This window comes from Rhinopithecus bieti, unplaced genomic scaffold (genome assembly GCF_001698545.2).
Source record: "Rhinopithecus bieti isolate Rb0 unplaced genomic scaffold, ASM169854v2 scaffold_4911, whole genome shotgun sequence".
In the NCBI taxonomy this organism is placed as follows: domain Eukaryota; kingdom Metazoa; phylum Chordata; class Mammalia; order Primates; family Cercopithecidae; genus Rhinopithecus; species Rhinopithecus bieti.
In genome coordinates, this window is record NW_016804526.1 from 111,142 (window position 1) to 132,288 (window position 21,147).

Consider the following 21,147-nt stretch of genomic DNA (forward strand, 5'->3'; position numbering starts at 1 on the left):
AGGTAGGGCAGGCATCATAATCTTCATTTGACTGACTCTTCATTCAATAAACATGAAGTTAAAGACCATATACCAGGGCTAAAGAAGAGAGAAACACCAGGCTCTCAGTCTGCGGGCATGCCTACAGGGGAAAGGAAAGACAGACATATAAAAAGATGATTATGATACTGCTTGGTAAGTTCTGCAGTGACGGGATGAATGAAATTCTTGGGTAAGACAGCATGGAATCCATCTCGGGGGATGATTGGGGCTATTTGGAGGAGAGACACCTAAATGGAATCTTAAAGGAAAGTAGGTTTTAATGAGAGAATGGGCCTTCAGACAGACAGAATAGATTTTGCAGTAAGTTAATGGAACTTTTTTAGTTTGAGAAAATTAAAGTTGGGCTGGGTGTGGTGGCTCACGCCTATAATCCCAGCACTTTGGGAGGCTAAGGTGGGTGGATTGCTTGAGCTCAGGAGTTTGAGACCGGCCTTGGCAACATAGTGAGACCCTGTCTCTACAAGAAATAGAAAAATTAGCCAGGTGTTGTGGCACACACCTGTATTCCCATTACTCGAGAGGCTGAGGCAGGAGGATCGCTTGAGTCCAGGAGGCAGAGGTTGCAGTAAACCAAGATCTCATCACTGCACTCCAGCCTGGGTGCTAGAGTGAGACCATGTCTCAAAGAAAAGAAAAGAAAATTAAAGTTCATTATGCGTGGAGTCAAACGGAGTAGTATTTTGTTTGTTTGTTTAAAGAAATAGCAAGAGATGAAGCTGGAGAGGTAGATAGTGGAAAGATTATGTGTGCCATTGTCTGTCATATGGAGGCATTTGGACTTTTAAGGTGAAGGCATTGGAGACACACTGAAGAGTTTTGGACAGAAAAGGAACGTGATTTCTGTTTTTAAAAGATCTCTCTGGACCTGGTGTGGAAGATGGACTAGATAGGATAGAGATAAATTACAGATAGCGATATGATTTGGGGTCTATTTATTGTGAAAGCTTCAGCCAAGTAGTGGTATTAAGAATGCAGGCATTTAGCAGGTTGAATCATCAGTACTTGTCACTTTGGATCTAAGGGAAAGAACGGAGCCTCAAGTGACTTTCTGGTCTCTGGTTTGGGAAACTGAATGGTGGTGCTGTTTGCTGAGCTGCGGAACAAGGAAGAGGGAGCAATTTGGAGGGGCAGAAGCAATGAATTCATTTTTATGTGCTTATGGGACAACCTAACTGGTATGTTCAGGATATGAGGAGCTGGAGCTAAAAAAGACTGCCATATGGATTTGGGAGTCATCTTTCATCAATGACATAACTCAGAGAAAGTGGGAAGAGTAAGTAGAGAAGTGAGTTCAGGCTGACAGCCCAGGAAGTACTGACGGGTAAAAGGAATGGATGGCAGCAGAAGAAGTATGAGCAATACAGGCCGGAGGAGACCCAGACATCAGAAGAAGAGTGCATTTAAAAAAGGTGTTGCAGACCAGGTGCAGGCGCTCACGCCTGTAATCCAGCACTTCCTGAGACTGAGGTGGGAGGATTGCTTGAGCCCAGGAGTTCGAGACCAGCCTGGGTGACAGAGCGAGGCTCTTAAAAAAAAAAAAAAAAAAGGTGTTGCAAATTTGGCAGAAGAATCAACTGAATTTAAGAAGAAGAAGAGTCATTGGCTTTGATTTTGGTTTTAGGAAGTTTAACGTTTGCCTGAGATCCCATATAAAGTCAGTAATAGCCAATATTGGGGCCAGCTTTTAATGTGTGATGTTTTGGTTTTCAAGTAGAATTTGAAAAGTCATTAAAATATTAAATTTGCTTTTGATGAAGTGTATGTTTGTAGCAAGGAATGAAAGTAATATTCAGACTTTCCTTGTGTGTAGAACTTTGTGGTAGTAATTTATGTATTCTTACCCCAGAAATCAAGAAGCTGAAAAGGAATTTTTAGGTATATTTAATTAAAACTGATTTGGAAAGTAGTGTTGTGTTGGTTTAAAATGAAGTCATCAAAAAATGAGATCATCAATAATACCTCTTCTTTAATTATAATCAATTCTGCTTTTACTCTTATTAATATTTAGATCTGCCAAAACCAGAGTTCCAATTCAAAGGACAGAGCACGAAGTCAGACTCTGCGGAAGATTATCTGTTGTGGAAACAGCTGCAAGGTGTCTCTGCAGCTCGCCCTGCACCAAGCTTTGCAGCTCACCGACTAGAGCATCTTACTGCTAAGCTTCAGAAAATTGACAAGCAGTTGCTAGCAATACAGAACATTGCTGAAAAGATAGAGCAGGATTTCCCCAAACCTGAAGTGCTAGATCTACATTGTGATAAGGTAGACTACCTTTATTTTTAGTTTTTTGTTTGCAACTGAATTATTAGATTTGTAGTGTGATATAACTTTGGATACTTGATTTTTCAGAATAATGAGAAGTTTATTTTCTTTAAGCTAGGGTTTATCAACCTCAGCACTATCGACATTTGAGCCAGATAATTCTTTGTTGTGGGGGACTGCCCCATGTGTTGTAGAATATTTGGCAGCATCCCTGGTCTTTACCCACTGGTTTCCAGTGGCACTGCTTCCTAGTTGTAACAGTCAAAAATGTCTCCAGATAATGCCAAATGTTCCCTGGGAGCCAAAATCACCCTCAGTTGAGAACCATTACCTTTAAGAAGTAAACCCATGTATAATGCTATTATCATAAAATGAGTTGGAAAATATTACCCTCTCTTCTATATTTTGGAAAATTTTTTATAGGATTGGTACTATTTCTTCCTTAAATGTTCGGTACAATTCAGTGAAGCCATCTTCACTGAAGATGCTTAAAGCTTTGTTTGTTGGGACATTTTAAAGTATAAATTTAGTTTCTTCTGTAGATATAGGGCTATTCAGCTGATCTGCTCTAAATAAAGCTTTTTCTAGAGTCCTCCCACACAAAATGAAGTAAACCCATGCTTCCTATCAAGAAAAGGAATATGTGAATTACAAAACTAGAATTGATTTTAAAGGAACCCCGCTTATAATTATCATTTTCTTCTGAAAGATTTTATACTTTTATAAATATTATTGTCCTTCTATTTGGAGTTTTGTGAGTTTCTTTTAAATATTTTATAAGAGAGTTAGTAGTCAGTTCCTTAGAAATTTTCATATCTTTTTTTCTTTTATTCTTGAGTCATAGTCTTGCTCTGTTATCCAGGCTGGAGTGCAGTGACGCGATCATGACTCACAGCAGCCTCAATCTCCCAGGTTCAAGCAATCCTCCCATCTCAGCCTCCTGAGTACCTGGGACTATAGGTGTGCACCACCACTCCCAGCTAAGTTTTTAAAATTTTTTCGTGGAGATAAGTTCTCCCTATGTTGCTCAAACTAGCCTCGAATTCTTGGCCTCAAACAGTCTTGCCTTGGCCTCCAAAAGTGCTGGGATTATAGATGTGAGCCGCCATACCAGCCTAGTTTTCTATATCTTTAAAAGGTAGACATACAAAATAAATTAATGTTTATATATAATGACAGTTAAATAAAATAGGAAGTCTCAAAAATTATTTTGCACATTTTGTCCTTTTTTTTAAAGGAAGAGCAATTTATATCAAAAAGATTAGAGAACAAATATTATGTTACAAATAATTGGTTAAATGAGACCATGGTTGGGTACTTGAGGCCAGGAGTTTGAGATCAGCCCAGGCAACATAGCGAGACCTCATCTCCATAAAAATAATAGTAAGTCGGGCATGGTGGTGTGCACCTTTAGTCCTAGCTACTTGGGAGGCTGAGGTGGGAGGATCACTTGAGCCCAGGAGTTCAAGGCTGCAGTAAGCTATCATTGTGCCACTGCACTGTAACCTGGGTGTCAGAGCAAGGCCCTGCCTCTTAAAAAAACAAAAAACAAAGTTAAATGTCTTAAAGTCTAATATTGGGAAATGCAAAATAGTCTGCAGGATAAGAATTCCGTTATTGACTTAACTTACAAATATTCCAGTTTGCTAGTGTGTTGACATTTAAAAAATGTATTTATTAGGTTTATAGTACACCTTTAATCCAAACATTTAACACATTTAAAAATTAAGATTAAGCATATGTGAAACTATACTGAAAGCATATGAGGCAGGACTACGACTAAGTAAAAATATTAATACTAAGTAATGATATTATGATGCTTATTTGGTTGCTTTCCTCTCTTTTAGGGGGTAGATTTGGGGTTTCACCATGTTGCCCAGGCCAGTCTCTAACTCCTGGGCCCAAATGATCCTCCCACCTCAGCCTCCCAAAGTACTGGGATTACAGGTGTGAGCCACTGCACCTGGCCTGCTTTCTGTTTTTTTTTTTTAAACCCAGATTTAGATCTTCACATCCAAATAAATGTTCAGCATCAAAGCAGTTGTTGGAACTCCTTACTTCAAAGAATCTCTTTTGAAATTGCCTTTGAGCTAGTTTAGTATTCATTATCTACAGCCAGATACTTGATTATACCCAAATCTAGTCTTGATCCTGGTTTGTTCACTCTCAGAAGAGTTCATGAATCATTAATTCCTTCAACAAACATTTATTGAGCATCTACTGCATATTAGGCCCTGTGCTAAATTCCAGGAATAGAAAGATAAATAAGGCATAGTACCTACTCTCAAGGAGTGTAAAATCTAATAAAAGAAGATAGATGTATATACCAATAAATACATACATACTGGGTCTAATGAGGCACATAGATATGCCTGGTGTGTTGTGACTAGATGGGGTAAGTGAAGCTGTGGCATCAAAGAAGGCTTTGTAGTGGTGACTCGAGCTGGTAATGAATTGGTATTCATCAGCTAATTAAGGAAAGACTGACAAAATATTGTGAGCAAAGGAGAAAGGTACCAAATGGCATAGTGTTTGGGGAGCTATAAGAGCATTACTTAGAGGTAGAAGTTAGTGGGATTGGACTTTAAGACATTTGTCAGTAGAGGTAGGAGAGGGGAGACAAGGAGGAACAGAAAGCATTTACTATGTCAAGCCATTGGGATTTTATCCTATAAGCAGGTAGTGGGAAACCACAGAAGTATTTTAAACAGTGAAGGGAGATGATCAGATATGCAGACAGTAATGTGGAGGGTAGATTGGAAAGGATAAGTCTGGGAACAAGGAGACCACATGGGTTACAGTGGTTCCACATCTGACTGCCCATTAGAATCATCTAGGAAACTTGTTAAGAATGCAAATTTCTGGGCCCCATTTCCCTGAAATTCTGATTTTAAGTAGGTCTGGTTAGAGCCCAGGAATCTGTGTTATTAACAAGCTTCACAAATGATTCTTATGCTGCTAGCTCTATATCAGGTCCACTGGTAAGTGTTTGAGATCCACTAAATATCTATGGCAGGAAATAACAATGTGCCTGAATTTGAGCGGTAAGAATGGAGGGAAGGCATTAATAGGACTTAGAGATTGATAAGCCGTGGGAAGGTGAAGAAGACAACAGAGATTCACAGTGGCGTCCAGATTCCAGCCTGGGTGAATGGTGGAGCCATTTTCCAAAGTAAGGAAGAGGAAGAGGGGTGTGTGTGTGTGTGTGTGTGTGTGTGTGTGTTGGGGGAGGGAAGCACAATGATTTCTATCAGGGACATGACAAATTTGAGGTGCTGTGAGATAAGTAGGTAGTTCCTCAGAAGCAGCTGAGGAACTACAACTGGGCTGAAGTTACAGATTTTGGAGTAATCAGTTAGGAGGAAGTTCAGTAATCAGGAGGAAGTTCAAATCATGATAGCATAGGCGCTCCTCAGAGAGCACATAGAGGAGAAAAGAAGAGGGCAAAGAATCTTGTAGAAACACTGCCTTGTAAGGATGAGGATTCAACAAGACTTGATAACAGTCTGAAGTCACAAGAGACTCAGGAGAAAGCCAGCCAAAGCAGGAGTTGCAGGAGGGAATTTCCACATATCTTAATGCTTAATGGACTCCTGTCCATTAAGCATTTGAACTCCTGTGCCTGTCAAGATCACTCAGATGCTTTTTCAGAGTATACATTCTATCCCTGCGGAATCTGCTGGGGAGGTGGAGATGGCATGGCATTTTGAAAAGGCTCTCAAAAATTCTGATAGGGCTCCTCTCTCAAGCCTTTTAAGACTTGAAGGTAGGGACAATGTCTTTTGCTACACAGGGTGGCATTTAATAAATATTTGTTTAATGGTTGTTTTTGCTATCTTAGTTTTGATTCTGGCACTAATAAAATCATATTAACATACTAAAGATTCACCACTAGAACAGTTATTTATAATTGTGGCAGAAGGTTGGGAGACAATTTCAAAGGAAGAGTTCCAAAAGCATTTGCTCAGAGCCCCTAAGTACAGTAGTCCCCTCTTATTTGCAGTTTTGTTTTCTGAGGTTTCTGTTACCCTCTGTACAGTATAAGAAGATATTTTGAGAGACAGAAAGAAATCACATTCACATAACTTTGATTACAGTATATTGTTATAATCATTCAATCTTATTCTTAGCAATTATTAATCTCTTACTGTGCCTAATTGATGAATTAAGCTTTATCATAGGTATGTATGCATAGGAAAAAACATAGTATACAATTGGCGCTCTATATCCATGGGTTCTGCATCTGACAGTTCAACCAAGTGTGGATTGAAAATATTTAATAAAAACAAAAAGGATGGTTGCATCTGTACTGAACACGTACAGAGTTTTTTCTTGTCATTCCTAAACAATATGTCATAACAACAATTAATATTTAACATTTACGTTGTATTAGATATTGTAAGTAATCTAGAGATTATTTAAAGTATATGGGAGAATGTGTATAGGTTATATGCAAATACTGCACCATTTTATATAAGGAACTTGAGTGTCTGTGGATTTTGACGTCAGGAGCCAATCCCTCATGGATACTAAGGGACAGCTATAAATAAGGTTCGGTACTACCCACGATTTCAGGCATCCACTGGGGGTCTTGGAACATATCTCCCAGAGAAAAAGAGGGTATTTAGTCTTCTAAAATGACCACTTTGAAGGAAATAACGTTAATTTTGTATACACACACACACAATTTATTTATTTAATTTATTTTTGAGATGGAGTCTCACTGTGTCATCCAGGCTGGAGTGCAGTGGTGCAATCTTGGCTCACTGCAACCTCTGCCTCCCAGGTTGAAGCAATTCTCCTGCCTTAGCCTCCTGAGTAGCTGGGATTACAGGCACCTGCCACCATGCCCACCTAATTTTTGTATTTTTAGTAGAGACGGGGTTTTGCCATGTTGGTTAGGCTGGTCTCAAACTCCTGACCTCAAGTGATCTGCCTGCTTCACCCTCCCAAAGTGCTGGGATTACAGGTGTGAGCCACTGGGCCCAGCAGGTTTGGTATATTTTTAAAAAATGCTCTCACATTGTTATAATGTACACATAAATACAAACATCTTCACTTGGCTAAGAAAACAGCTTAGAGTCCTGGAAGAGGCCCAGGGATACTCTGGGCAGACACTGAGTAGTAAGTAGTCTTGAAGACTTGAATTGACCGTGTCATGCCACTAAAAAAGTCATTGACTCTCTCTGGGCTTTGTTCTCTCCTTTTTAATATGAGTTTGTCTAGATGGTAATTAAGGTTCTTCTTCATTCTAAAATTTTATGATACAATTTTCCTGAGCCTCTTAAAAGTTTATAACTCAGTTAAGCTACAAATAAGTAAAAATTTCCTCTGCTTTATCGATCCCTACCATTTAGGTTATATTGGATTTAATCCCATTTCTTTTACTTTTGCATTAATGCAAGTGTTTAAAACTTACAAAAACTTGTTTGTTATTTTGAAATTATCAAAGTATTACCATTGTTTTGTCGTGTGTGTTTTTTCTACAGATTGGACCAGTGGATCACATTGAATTCTCTTCTGGCCCTGAATTCAAAAAAACATTAGCCTCAAAAACCATTAGCATTTCTGAAGAAGGTTTGTAGGGGCTGACAGGGACTGGCTGAAGTCTTGCTTTAGTTGACCTGAAAGAATAAACATTGCTTTGTGGAGTGCCAGAAGTAGGAATAGTTTTCATATGTGAGCTTAACTCATCAGCTTCCCAGTTTTTAGATAAGGATTATTTTTTTTATAATGTGATTAGCTTCCACCTCAAAGCCTTTTTTTTTTTGAGAAGGCAGTAACCTCCTCTGGATTTCATACCAGCATGGGGCAAGTGTGGCCTGGAGCTCAGTTTTTGTGGATTCCAAGCCATTGGCCTCATAGTGCTGAGGATTGCACAGAACTTTGTGCTGAGGTTGCTGTTTGTCTGTGATCATCAGCTGAGCTGGAATTTGAGGTTCTAGTAAAATGGCCAGGCAGTGGTGAGGTATTAAGTTTTTTCATTTTTTATTGAAAGAATGAATTTGTTTTTACTTTCTACTGTGTGTGTAGTTTATACCTGTGTTTTCTCATTCAGTCTTGTCAGTCTTTTCAAAAACCAGTGTTTGTTAATTCTCTTTGTTTCTCAGTTTCCTTTTTCATTAATCTTTATTATGTCTTCTATTTGGGGGGGATTAACTTGTTGGTTTTTTTCTAACTTTATTTTTTCTTGTTTTCTAATATGTGTAATTGAGGCTGAATATGGTCCTGCATGGACCTACTTATCATCATCTGGTGTTGTTCAGGTCTACATAGTTTGTAGTTCGCATTATGATTTCTTTAGCTTGTGAAAGGAGTTTTTAGCTTCTAAATATTAAGGATTCTAATATACAGGGCTATGTTTTTGTGGTTGATTTCCACTTTCATCGTATTTTGATTAGCTGATGTGTATGATGATATAAAATCTTAGAAATTTGTTAAGATTTTCCTTGTGGCTGAGGATAGTCAGTTTTTACGTTGTGTTCCACATTTATCTGAAGAGACCAAACATTTTCTGTTGGTTGTATGTATTGTATGTGTATATATCTCCCTTTGGTCAAGCTTCTAAATTGTATTGTCCAGCTTTTTATATTTTTTCTGATTCTTTAGTCAGCTTGATCCATTAATTTCTCAGAAGGTTGCATTAAAAATTACCCATAGTGATTATGGAATTATTTATCCTTGTAAATCTGTTACATTCATCTTAAGGCTATAAGGTGAAAATAGTTCAGGGTTGTTATATTTCTTGTTGGATTTTGTCTCTTTTATCATTAAGTAATTATTCCCAATAATCCTTTTTGACTTATAGTCAATTTTGTTTAATATGAACATTACTACCCCTGTGTTCTGGTATAACTTTTTGATATGTTTTATTTTTTAAAATTTTATGTAAAATTTCTATGCTATTTTAATAGAAGACAGAATCATACAATTAACTTTCACATACTCAACAACAAACTTTAATCATTATCAACTCATGGCCAATCCATTTTTTACCTAAACACCTACCCACACCCACCCACTCTTCCCACCTTTTTCTTGATTATTTTGAAGTGAAACCCAGACAGCACGTTATTTTATATATAAATATTTTATATGTATCTCTAAAAGATCAGGTCCATTTTTAAAATATAAGCACAATAATATTGGCACTCCTTTAAAAAATTCTTAATATACTTATATATCTAATCAGGGTTCAAATGTTGCCAGTTGTCTTGTTTCAAAAAATAGCTTTTTAGGCCGGGTATGGTTTCTCACATCTGTAATCCCAGCACTTTGGGAGGCTGAGGCAGGCGGATCACAAGATCAGGAGTTTAAAACCAGCCTGGCCAATATGGTGAAACCCTGTCTCTACTAAAAATACAAAAATTAGCCTGGTGTGGTGGTGGGCACCTATAGTCCCAGCTACTCAGGAGGCTGAGGCAGAATTGCTTGAAGCCCAGGAGGCAGAGGTTGCAGTGAGCCGAGATCATGCCACTGCACTCCAGCCTGGGCAACAGAGCGAGACTCCATCTCAAAAAACAAAAAAACAAAAAAAATTTCTTAATTATTATAGTTGGAACCCAGGTAAGATCTATATGTGGCCATTGGTTGATGGCTTGTAAGTCTCTTTACTTCTGGGTTCCTTCTCTGCTCTTTCTTCCTTGAAGTTTTCTTTGTTGAAGAAACAAGATATTTGTTCTGAAGTGTTTTTCAGAGTCTGAGTTTTGCTAATTGAGTCTCTGTGATGTCATTTAATGTGTTGTTTTCTCCTCTGTATTTCTTGTAAATTGGATATCCCTTTACTTTCAGGCTGTTTGATTATGTTGTAGTTGTGTCCAGCATCTACCAAGATTTCATTCCTTTAAATAATTAGACAATTTTTTTATTTTTTTCTTATTTTTTTATTTTTTATTTTTTTGAGACGGAGTCTCGCTCTGTCTCCAAGGCTGGAGTGCAGTGGCGCGATCTCGGCTCACTGCAAGCTCCGCCTCCCGGGTTTACGCCCTTCTCCTGCCTTAGCCTCCCCAGTAGCTGGGACTACAGGCGCCCACCACCTCACCCGGCTAGTTTTTTTGTATTTTTTAGTAGAGACAGGGTTTCACCGTTTTAGCCAGGATGGTCTCGATCTCCTCCCCTCGTGGTCCGCCCGTCTCGGCCTCCCAAAGTGCTGGGATTACAGGCTTGAGCCACCGTGCCCGACCTAGACAATCTTTTTTAACCAGCAAGCATAATCAGTCTTCATTTATTGTATTTACTGATATATTTGTGCTTGTTTCTAATATCTTATTTCATGGGGTTTTTTTGCCATTTTTTTCCTTTATTTTTTGTTCCTCTTTTTTGCCTTTTATTGGATTGAGTTTTCTATATTCTGTCTTTCCTACTGTATTGATTCAGAAATTATACATTTGATTTTAATTTTAGTGGTTATTCTTGAATTTTTAACATTCATAGTTGATTTAAAATTTAAGGTGAAGTTGGACATGGTGGTGCATACCTGTAGTCCCAGCTATTCGGGAGGCTGAGGTGGGAGGATCACTCGAGCCCAAGAATTAAAGATTGTAGTATGCTATCATCACACCTATGAATAGCCACTACACTCCAACCTGGACAACATAGTGAGACACCATCTCAAAAGTTTTTTCTTTTTAAATTAAGGTGAATATATCTACCTCCCAAACAATATAAGGACTTTAGACCTTTTTAGCACTGATTTGTTCCCTCCATCTTCTCTGATACTGTTTTTTTGTTTGTTTGTTTGTTTGTTTTTGAGAGTCTTGCACTGTGGCCCAGGATGGAGAGTGCAGTGGTGTGATCTCAGCTCACTACAACCACCGCCTCCCAGGTTCAAGCAATTTTCCTGCCTCAGCCTCCCGAGTAGCTGGGACTACAGGTGCACACCACCACGCCCAGCTAATTTTTTCTATTTTCAGTAGAGATGGGGTTTCACCATGTTGGCCAGGATGGTCTCAATCTCTTGACCTTGTGATCCACCCGTCTCGGCCTCCCAAAGTGTTGAGATTACAGGTGTGAGCCACCGACCCAGCCTCTGATACTGTTTTCAAATATTTGTAGATCTACTCTGTTTTTAACCCTCCCATTTAGTTCCCCTTGCCTTTTATTTTTTAAGTCAGTGCTTAGTTAGGATTTCTCCATATTTGTCATTTTCTTTGCCAACAAATTACTTCATTTTAAAATTTCTAATTTAAATAATGTAAATATGTAGGCAACAAATGTACAAAACCAAAACAAGTTTCATGACACCTTTTATTGCCTGAGATGCTCTCTGATATTTTCTCTTCTCTGCTATTGTTGCCCACAGTTGCTTTTTGCATCCACTTCTTTTTTTTTTATTGTTTTTTGAGATGGAGTCTCACTCTGTCAGAGTGCAGTGGCATGATCTCAGCTCACTGCAGCCTCTGCCTCCCGGGTTCAAGCAATACTCTGCCTCAGCCTCCCGAGTAGCTGGGACTACAGGCGCCTGCCACCATGCCTGGCTAATTTTTTGTATTTTTAGTAGACACGGAGTTTCCCTGTGTTAGCCAGGATGGTCTCCATCTCCTGATCTTGTGATCCACCCGCCTTGGCCTCCCAAAGTGCTGGGATTGCAGGTGTGAGCCACCGGGCCCAGCCATATTTCTTTTATTTACCTTCTATTGGACTAGGAATGATTCTTTAGTATTAAGATTTAACTCTGGGTACTTTTCACCCATAATATTTTGAAGTACTGCTTCCTCCCCATTTTTTCTTTTCTTTCTAAAACACCTATTAGAGGTGTGTTGGACCTTCTCACTCTGTTACTTATATCTTTTTTTTTTTTTTTTTTTTTTTTTGGAGACAGAGTTTCGCTCTTGTTGTCTAGGCTGGAGTGCAATGACGTGATCTCAGCTCACCGCAACCCCCACCTCACGGGTTCAAGTGGTTCTCCTGCCTCAGCTTTCTGAGTAGCTGCGATTACGGGCATGTGCCACCACCCCTGGCAAATTTTTTGTATTTGTAGTAGAGACAGGGTTTCTCCATTTTGGTCAGGCCAGTCTCGAACTCCTGACCTCAGGTGATCCACCCACCTCGGCCTCCCAAAATGCTGGGATTACAGGTGTGAGCCACCACACCTGGCCTCCTTATCTCTTTTAACCTCTTCTGCATAATTTCCTCCCTTTATCAGTGGTGCACTCAGGATGATTTCCTCAGATCTGTCTTTTAGTTTACTAATTCTCTTTTTTGCTATGTCTTTGCTGTTTTAGCTATTCATTATGATTTTAATTTTGGTGGCTACATTTAATATCTAGAAGTTATATTTATTTCTTTTTCAGATCTATCTGCTCTTTGGATGTCCTGTCCTGTTTTTTTTATTGCTGTTCCTATGCTTTATCTGTTTAATAATTTTAGTCATGTTTTATGACTAACCTTTTCTGATTGTTGTATTTCATATGTGCACATTATCAATTATTGAATCTGCATACTGACTCTCTTTCATGATTGGTTGTTCCTTTGTGTGATTTGTAATTTTTTATCATGGGCTTATGATTAGTAGAAGTTCTGCTAGATTATATGTATTTGTCTTTGGAGTAGTTTTGCATTTGCTTTTTGCTATCATTGAACAATGTAGGAAAAAATTGAAACAAATTTTAGTGTACATTTCTTCACTTGGGGTTGCTGTACTGTATTGATGGTAGAAATTCAGACCCTGTTCATGCTTGTGGCAAGTCAGAGATTTTGATTTCTCAAAGTTGACTTTTATTTTTCTCTCAGCTACTGTCCATGCAGATAGAAAACTTATTTGCTGTTTCACCAGGGGAGAGATTTTCTTATTCCTATTTTATGGACAAAGCTGTCCTTCAGTGCTCTAAGATAAATGAAGGTAGCTCAGTTTTTCCCTCATTGCAGTCTGCAGAAACCACATCTCCTATTCCTCAGTAGACTATCCTAGCATCATTGCCCACTTATTGCTCCAGCTTTGAGTTCCTTTTTCTTTTCTGGCACCAGGGGATTTCTCTGTTTAGAAAGATTAGTTGTATATTAAATTTTTTTTTTTTTTTGTAATTTAGCATGTCTGTGTTTTTATGGAAGGGCATAGGCCTGTGTACTTCAGCTCAGTCTGCCACATTTAATGAAGTTGATAATAAATTTTATGGTTTATTTACTGTGGGAGAGCTTTAACTTCAAATTTTTTATTAAATTCATCATACAGTAGAAAGCTATCAGCATAATATGTGGTAAACTTCTAATATCTATGTTGCCAGTTGGAAGTATTAGCAATTGTTGTCTTTTCCATGTGATCTTTTTTTCTCTACTATTTTATTTTAATTGTAATATATACTCTGGATTAGTGCGTTTTTTGACACATATGGATGAAGAAGATCAAAGTGACAAAAAGGAGACTTCAGAACCTGAATTTTCAATAACGGAAAATTATTCTGGTCAGAAAACCCGTGTGTTTCCTACTGCCGATTCAGCTGTCAGCCTTTCCAGTGATCAGAATACTACTTCTCCTGGTATTGTTCTTCACTTTTTCATTTACACATACTCTTATTCTCCATTATAATGTTACTGAATGTGATTTACTGGAAATACAGTTATGAAAGGTTTGTGAAGTCATTTTGTAATATTTTAGGGGAAGGAAAGTTAAAACTTGCTATTCACATGAAGAACTGTGACATCTTGTCACCTTCATAAAACATAATGCAATCATGTATCATATCTTGGTGTAACTTATTAATATGAAATATATAGCAACTGGAATTACTATAATAGTTGACTTTTACAAAAATTGAAAAATTAAAACTCTTCCAATTAAAAGAACTTTGAATTTTAATTTGAAAACAAAATAGTATCTATTTTTTCTTGCACCTCTACCATGTGCCAAACATCACTGTTTTATATGCGTAGATTCTGGTTTAAGCCTGACCTATGAGGTGTAGACACTATTATTATCCCCATTTTACAGTTGAGGAGATTGAGATTTAGAAGGATTTAGTGCCACTTTTTGTTTCATTTCATTTGGAGGTAGCAATTAAAACTGCTATTCTTTAGTCCTAATGAATACATTTTATCCTATGAATAATAGGACATAGTAAATACATCAGTTCAATCACTGACAGTGGCTTGGAAATATGTTTTTTTCTCTCAGATATTGATGGTCAATTAAAATGATTTTACTGAGTGTTTAGTATATGTTCTATTACCATTATTAAAGTGATATAAATAGTAAAAATGCTATTTTGAATGACATTACTGTTACTTAAAGAAAAGCTATTAGTAAGCTGACTTTAAATCTTGTAATGATTTTCTCAGTTCTTTCTAGATGCCATGTATGTTTTAGTCATCAACATATGGGGATAATAATTTCCACTTCACAGAGTTGTGAAGACTGAATATCATGTATAAAGCATCTCAGAATCTTGTTTCATTTTCTTGGTCACTGATAGCTTTTCTCTTCTCTTCTCTGGGGTAGGATTGACAAATGAGGTTAAACAGGATTTGTATGGCTAGATGGTAGAGGGTTCCAATTATATCTGAGAAGTTTACACTCCATTTTATACTTGGGAATCATGGGAGAATTCCAGGCAGAGAAGTAAAATGAGGAGGTTTTGAGGAAAAATAGAACGGAGGCATAGAGACCACTGAGGAGGCTACTAAAATCTGACCTGGGAAATAATGAGGGCCTGGCTAGTGTTATGGGAAAGAAATAGAAGAAACGAGACATTTTGAATTAGTAACTGATGGTACTCAGTGACTAGGTGGGTAAAAGAGGAGGAGAGGGGGAACATGGTTGTTTAGTGTTGCCAGAGTCTAAGGCAAACGTATAACTAGGTCTGATATCAAAGTCTAGACTCCAACCTTTTGGCTTCCCTGCGCCACATTGGAAGAAGAAGAATTGTCTTGGGCCACACGTAAAATGCCCTAACGCTAACAATAGCTGATGAGCTAAAAAAAAAAAAAGTCCATGCATAAATCTCATAATGTTTTAAGAACGTTTACTTGGTAGTAAACAGGTACTGTGGCCGTGGGTTACTGATCCTGGGTTACTAATAGGAGAAAGGGCAACTTGTTACTTACCAAACACTTCAACCTTTAACCCAAGAGGTCACCATCTTCACTAATCTTATCTACTTCCCCATATGCAGCCCAGTCAGTATTGGAAGAGAATCCTTCAAGCTTTTTTTCATGAATAGGCCAGTAGGGACCTCTCAAATACTGATAGAAAGTGTCTCTTTAATGGACCCTCTCTTTTCTAAGTACATAGGATTAATATCTTTTCTACCTAGCAAAAGCTATTAAGGGTAGTACTGTTACTATTACACTAACCTTAGATTTATGTAAGGTATTTCTCTCTTATTTAATTGAATTAGTCATCCTTAAGAACCCACAGATGCCCAGATTCTGAGAACAAAAATAAAATGCTTGATTTGGAGGTTAATAAATTAAATAGAACAATGTACTTTCAAGAAAACAGGTATTTCATATTAAAACCATGTGAATGTATAAGTCTTAAGGACAGATTTGGTTTATCTTAAGATAACAAAATCTTAAGGAATATTTTTTGAGAAGAGATGTCAGAACACTTTTCCCAAATTAATTCAGTTCTGTTTTAGAATTAAACATATAGAGGATTGAATAGATTAAGTGTTTTTCTTTGAAAACATATAGTTAATAATGGACAAGACTTAAAAATTATATTTTGGGCCGGGCGCGGTGGCTCAAGTCTGTAATCCCAGCACTTTGGGAGGCCGAGACGGGCGGATCATGAGGTCAGGAGATTGAGACCATCCTGGCTAACACAGTGAAACCCCGTCTCTACTAAAAAAAAATACAAAAAAACTAGCCGGGCGAGGTGGCAGGCGCCTGTAGTCCCAGCTACTTGGGAGGCTGAGGCAGGAGAATGGCGTGAACCCGGGAGGCGGAGCTTGCAGTGACCTGAGATCCGGCCACTGCACTCCAGCCTGGGCAACAGAGCGAGACTCCGTCTCAAAACAAAACAAAACAACAACAACAAAAAATTATATTTTGGGTTACATTCTTACAGGTAAATTGCTCCTTGGATTTAAATAAGATATTTTCTGAAATATATTACTTTCAGATCACCAAAGGTTTGTTTTTTGTTTGTGTATATTTTATAAAGTAAATTGCACTCCAGCACTCTGAACTGTGTACTAAGCAAAGAAGGGTTGTACCTTCTGACATATATTATACTGAGTACTCAGGATAGAAAAGTAATAATCTTATACCAGCTGGGTGCGATGGCCCATGCCTGTAATCTCAGCACTTTGGGAGGCCAAGGCAGGTGAATCATTGAGCTCAGTAGTTGGAGACCAGCCTGGGCAACACAGCAAGACCCCATATCTACAAAAAAATGCAAAAATTAGCCTGCATTGCAGCACACACTTGTAATCCCAGCCATTTAGGACGTTAAGGTGGGAGGTTCGCTTGAGCCTGGAGGCAGAGGTTGTAGTGTGCCATGACCTGTGCTTAGCCTGGGTGACAGAGTGAGACATGGTCTTAAAAAACATGTAGACAGTATTCACTATCAGGTAGCATATTCCAGAGGAGGATAAATATGCTGTAAATATATATCTGTAAACCAATTTGGAGGTTTAAAAGTATTTTAATTTAATTTCTGGTTATATAATTTCTAAATTAGATTAACAATTGACAGCAAAAAAAATGACCCAAAATTTTTATTAATAATAATTTTTTTTTTTAGGTATGAATAGCAATGATGAATTATTTGAGAGGTAAATATCTTAAGTGTTAATTCATGATTTTCTTTAAAGTTGGGTGTAGATAGTGGAAATTTTGTTGTTCATATGTGTGTGAATTTTACATTATACATATCTTTGTGGTTTAAAGGAATATAAGTTTTCATTGGGTATGGAATATTTTAAGAAATTGAGGATTGCTATATCCCTTACTGTTTTAGCACAAGTAATTAGAATTCAATAGACTATAGTTACTATATTTTCTTATATAAATATAGATCAAATTTAAACAGGCAGAATCTATAGAGGTTTTCTTCTGGGCCGTATGTTTCCTTTTTAAAGAAAATCTACTAAGTCATTACTTATTGTTGATGAGAGATACTAGAATTGCAGAAATAGAAGGAACAGTAGATATATGTTTATCATTTTGTGTTTATTTGTTACATGTTTATTTTTGCTTAATGTAATTAAGTTGTAGATACTGATTTATATTTCTTATTACATTTGCAAATGAAGTGCTTCAGTAGATCCACTCCAGATGACTGGATTGACTGATATTGCAGACATTATTGATGACCTTATAACTAAAGATGGAGTTTCCAGTGAAGAGCTGGGCTTAACAGAACAAGCTAAGCGCACCTTCAGGTAATCATTGAATAATTCATTTTTAACCTGTTTAAAATGCTTCTCATTCAAGAATGTTCAAAACTTGTCATATTTTAATGTGATTTTTATGAAAAAAATCTGAAGCATAGAATAGATTTTTTCTTCATGTTTTGTTATGTATATGTGTCAGTCTTCCCTTTTCTCTAACAATTTATAGTATATAACTGTATCCTGTGAGTTTTCCCAAGAATCACTCTTAAGTACAACATACATTTAATCCTATCTCTTACTAGAAGTAATTAATGATTTAGTTTGTAGCACTTTATCCTAAAATTAACCCTTAGAATACATTTTAAATAGCTTTTCTGATCTATCATGCAAATGGAAAACAAAAAAGATCAGGCGCTACTGTTTTTATATCAGATAGAAGAGACTTTAAACCAACAGCAGTAAAAAAGGACAAAGAAGGGTTTTACATAATGATAAAGAGTTCAATTCAACAAAAAGACTTAACTATCCTAAATATATAAGCATTCAACATTGGAACACCTAGATTCATAAAATAAATACTTACAGACCTATGAAACTAGTTAGGCAACCACGTAGTAATAGTGGGGAACTTTAACACCCCACTGACAAATTTAGACCTATCATCAAAGCAGAAAACTAACACATTCTAGAATTAAATTAGACACTTGATCAATTGAACCTAATCGACATCTGCAGAATGCTCCACCCATCAACCCCAGAATATACATTCTTTTCATCTGCACATGGAATATATACTCCAAGATTGACCAAATGCTTGGCTGTAAAGCAAGTCTCAATAAATTAAAAAAAAAAAACCCTGGAATCTGACTGATATGATTTGGCTGTGTCCCCATCCAAATCTCATCTTGAATTGTAGTTCCCATAATTCCCATGTGTCATGGGAGGGATCAGGTGGAGATAATTGAATCATGGGGACAGTTTGCCCTATCCTGTTCTCATGATAGTGAGTGAGTTCTCACAATAACTGATGGTATTATAAGGGGCTTCCTCCTTCAGTGGGCACTCATTCTTCTCCTTCCTACCATCATATGAAGAAGGATATGTTTGCTTCCCCTTCTGCCATGATTTTAAGTTTCCTGAGGCCTCCCCAGCCATGCTGAACTGTGAGTTAATTACACCTCTTTCCTTTATACCTTTATAAATTATTCAGTTTCAGGTATGTCTTATTTAGCAGTGTAAGAACAGACTAATATAGTAAATTGGTACCACAGAGAGTGGGGTGCTTCTGCAAAGATACCTGAAAATGTGGAAGCGACTTTGGAACTGGGTAACAGGCAGAGGTTGGAACAGTTTGTAGGGTTCAGAAGAAGACAGGAAGATGTGGGAAAGTTTGGAACTTCATAGAGACTTGTTGAGTGGCTTTGACCAAAAGCCTGATAGCAATATGGACAGTAAGGTCCAGGCAGAGGTGGTCTCAGATGAAGAAGAGGAACTTGTTGGAAACTGGAGGAGGTGATTCTTATTATCTTTTAGCAAAGAGACTGGTGGCATTTTGCTCCTGCCCTAGAGATTTGTGGAACTTTGAACTTGAGAGAGATTATTTAGGGTATCTGGTGGAAGAAATCTCTAAGTGGCAGAGTGGCAGAGCATTCAAGAGGAAGCAGAGCATGAAAGTTTGGAAAATTTGCAGCCTGACAGTGCAGTATAAAAGAAAAACCCATTTTCTGGGGAGAAATTCAAGCTCACTGCAGAAATTTGCATAAATAATGAGAAGCCAAATGTTAGTCACCAAGACCATGGGGAAAATATCTCCAGGGCATGTCAGAGACCTTCATGGCAGCCCCTCCCATCACAGGCCCAGAGGCCTAGGAGGGAAAAATGATGTCCTGGGTCAGGCCCAGGCCCTCCCTGCTGTGTGCAGCCGAGGGACTTGGTGCCCTGCATCCTATCCTCTCTAGCTGTGGGTAGAAGGCACCAAGATACAGCTCGGGCTGTGGCTTTCAGAGGGTGCAAGCCCCAAACGTTGGCAGCCTCCATGTGGTGTTGAGCTTGTGGGTGAACAGAAGTCAAGAATTGAGGTTTGGGAACCTCCTCGTAGATTTCAGAGGATGTATGGAAATCCCAGACTGAAGTTTGCTGCAAGGGCAGAGCTCTCATGGAGAACCTCTGCTAGGTCAGTGCAGAAGGGAAATGTGGGGTTGGAGCCCCCACACAGATTCCCTTCTGGGGTACTGCCTAGTGGAGCTGTGAGAAGAGGTCCACCATCCTCAGACCCCAGAATGGTAGATTTACCAACAGCTTGCACCATGTGCCTGGAAAAGTCACAGATAATGCCAGTTGTGAAAGCAGCTGGGGCAGAGGGCTGTACCCTGCAAAGCCACAGGGATAGAGCTGTCCAAGACCATGGGAACCCACCTCTTGCATCAGCATGACCTGAATGTGAGACATGGAGTCAAAGAAGATCATTTTTGGAACTTTAAGGTTTAATGACTGCCCTACTGGATTTTGGACTTGCATGAGGCTGATAGCCCCTTTGTTTTGGCTAATTTCTCCTATTTGGACCGGGTGTTTTTACCCAATGCCAGTACCTCCATTGTATCTAGGAAGTAACTTTCTTTTGATTTTACAGGCTCATAGGCAGAAGGGATTTGCCTTATCTCAAATGAAACATTGGACTTGGACTTTGGAGTTAATGCTAGAATGAGTTAAGACTTTGAGGGACTGTTGGAAGGACATGACTGTGTTTTGAATTATGAAGACATGAGATTTGGAAGGGGCCGGGGCAGAATGATATGGTCTGGTTGTTTCCTCATCCACATCTCATCTTGGATTGTAGTTCCCATAATCCCCACATGTTGGTGAAGATAATTGAATCATGGAGGTAGTTTGCTCTGTCCTGTCCTCGTGATAGTAAAAACACTATTTCACGAGTTCTGATGGGTTTTTTGTTGTTTTGTTTTGTTTTTTTTTTTTTTTTTTTGAGATGGAGTCTCACTCTGTTGCCAGGCTGGAGTGCAGTGGTGCGATCTCAGCTCACTGCAACCTCCGACTCCCTGGTTCAAGTGATTCCTGCCTCAGCCTCCCGAGTAGCTGGGATTATAGGCACGTGCCACCACGCCCAGCTAATTTTTATACTTTTAATAGAGACAGGGTTTCACCATATTGGCCAGGGTGGTCTCAATATCCTGACCTTGTGATCTGCCCCCCTCGACTTTCCAAAGTGCTGGGATTACAGGTGTGACGCAGCAAAAGCAACACTGAGAGGAAAATTTAGAGGCTGGGCATGGTATCTCACGCCTGTAATCCCAGCACTTTGGGAGGCTGAGGTGGGCGGATCACCTGAGGTTGGGAGTTGGAGACCAGCCTGACCAAAATGGAGAAACCTCATCTCTACTAAAAATATAAAACTAGCTGGGCATGGTGGCACATGCCTGTAATCCCAGCTACTCGGGAGGCTGAGGCAGGAGAATCACTTAAACCTAGGAGGCAGGGGTTGTGGTGAGCCAAGATCGTGCCATTGCACTCTAGCCTGGGCAACAAGAGCAAAATTCTTTCTCAAAAAAAAAAA

General features: G+C 38.5%; 1 protein-coding gene across 1 annotated transcript in view; it reads left to right on the forward strand.

Moving 5' to 3' along the window:
- CPLANE1 (ciliogenesis and planar polarity effector complex subunit 1) overlaps positions 1-21,147 on the forward strand; it is a 155,968-nt gene that overhangs the window by 106,789 nt on the left and 28,032 nt on the right. The window contains 5 exon segments of the mRNA XM_017868905.1: positions 2,051-2,304; positions 7,794-7,881; positions 13,614-13,778; positions 16,988-17,018; positions 17,499-17,627. Of these exon segments, the coding sequence (XP_017724394.1) occupies positions 2,051-2,304; positions 7,794-7,881; positions 13,614-13,778; positions 16,988-17,018; positions 17,499-17,627 (667 nt within the window).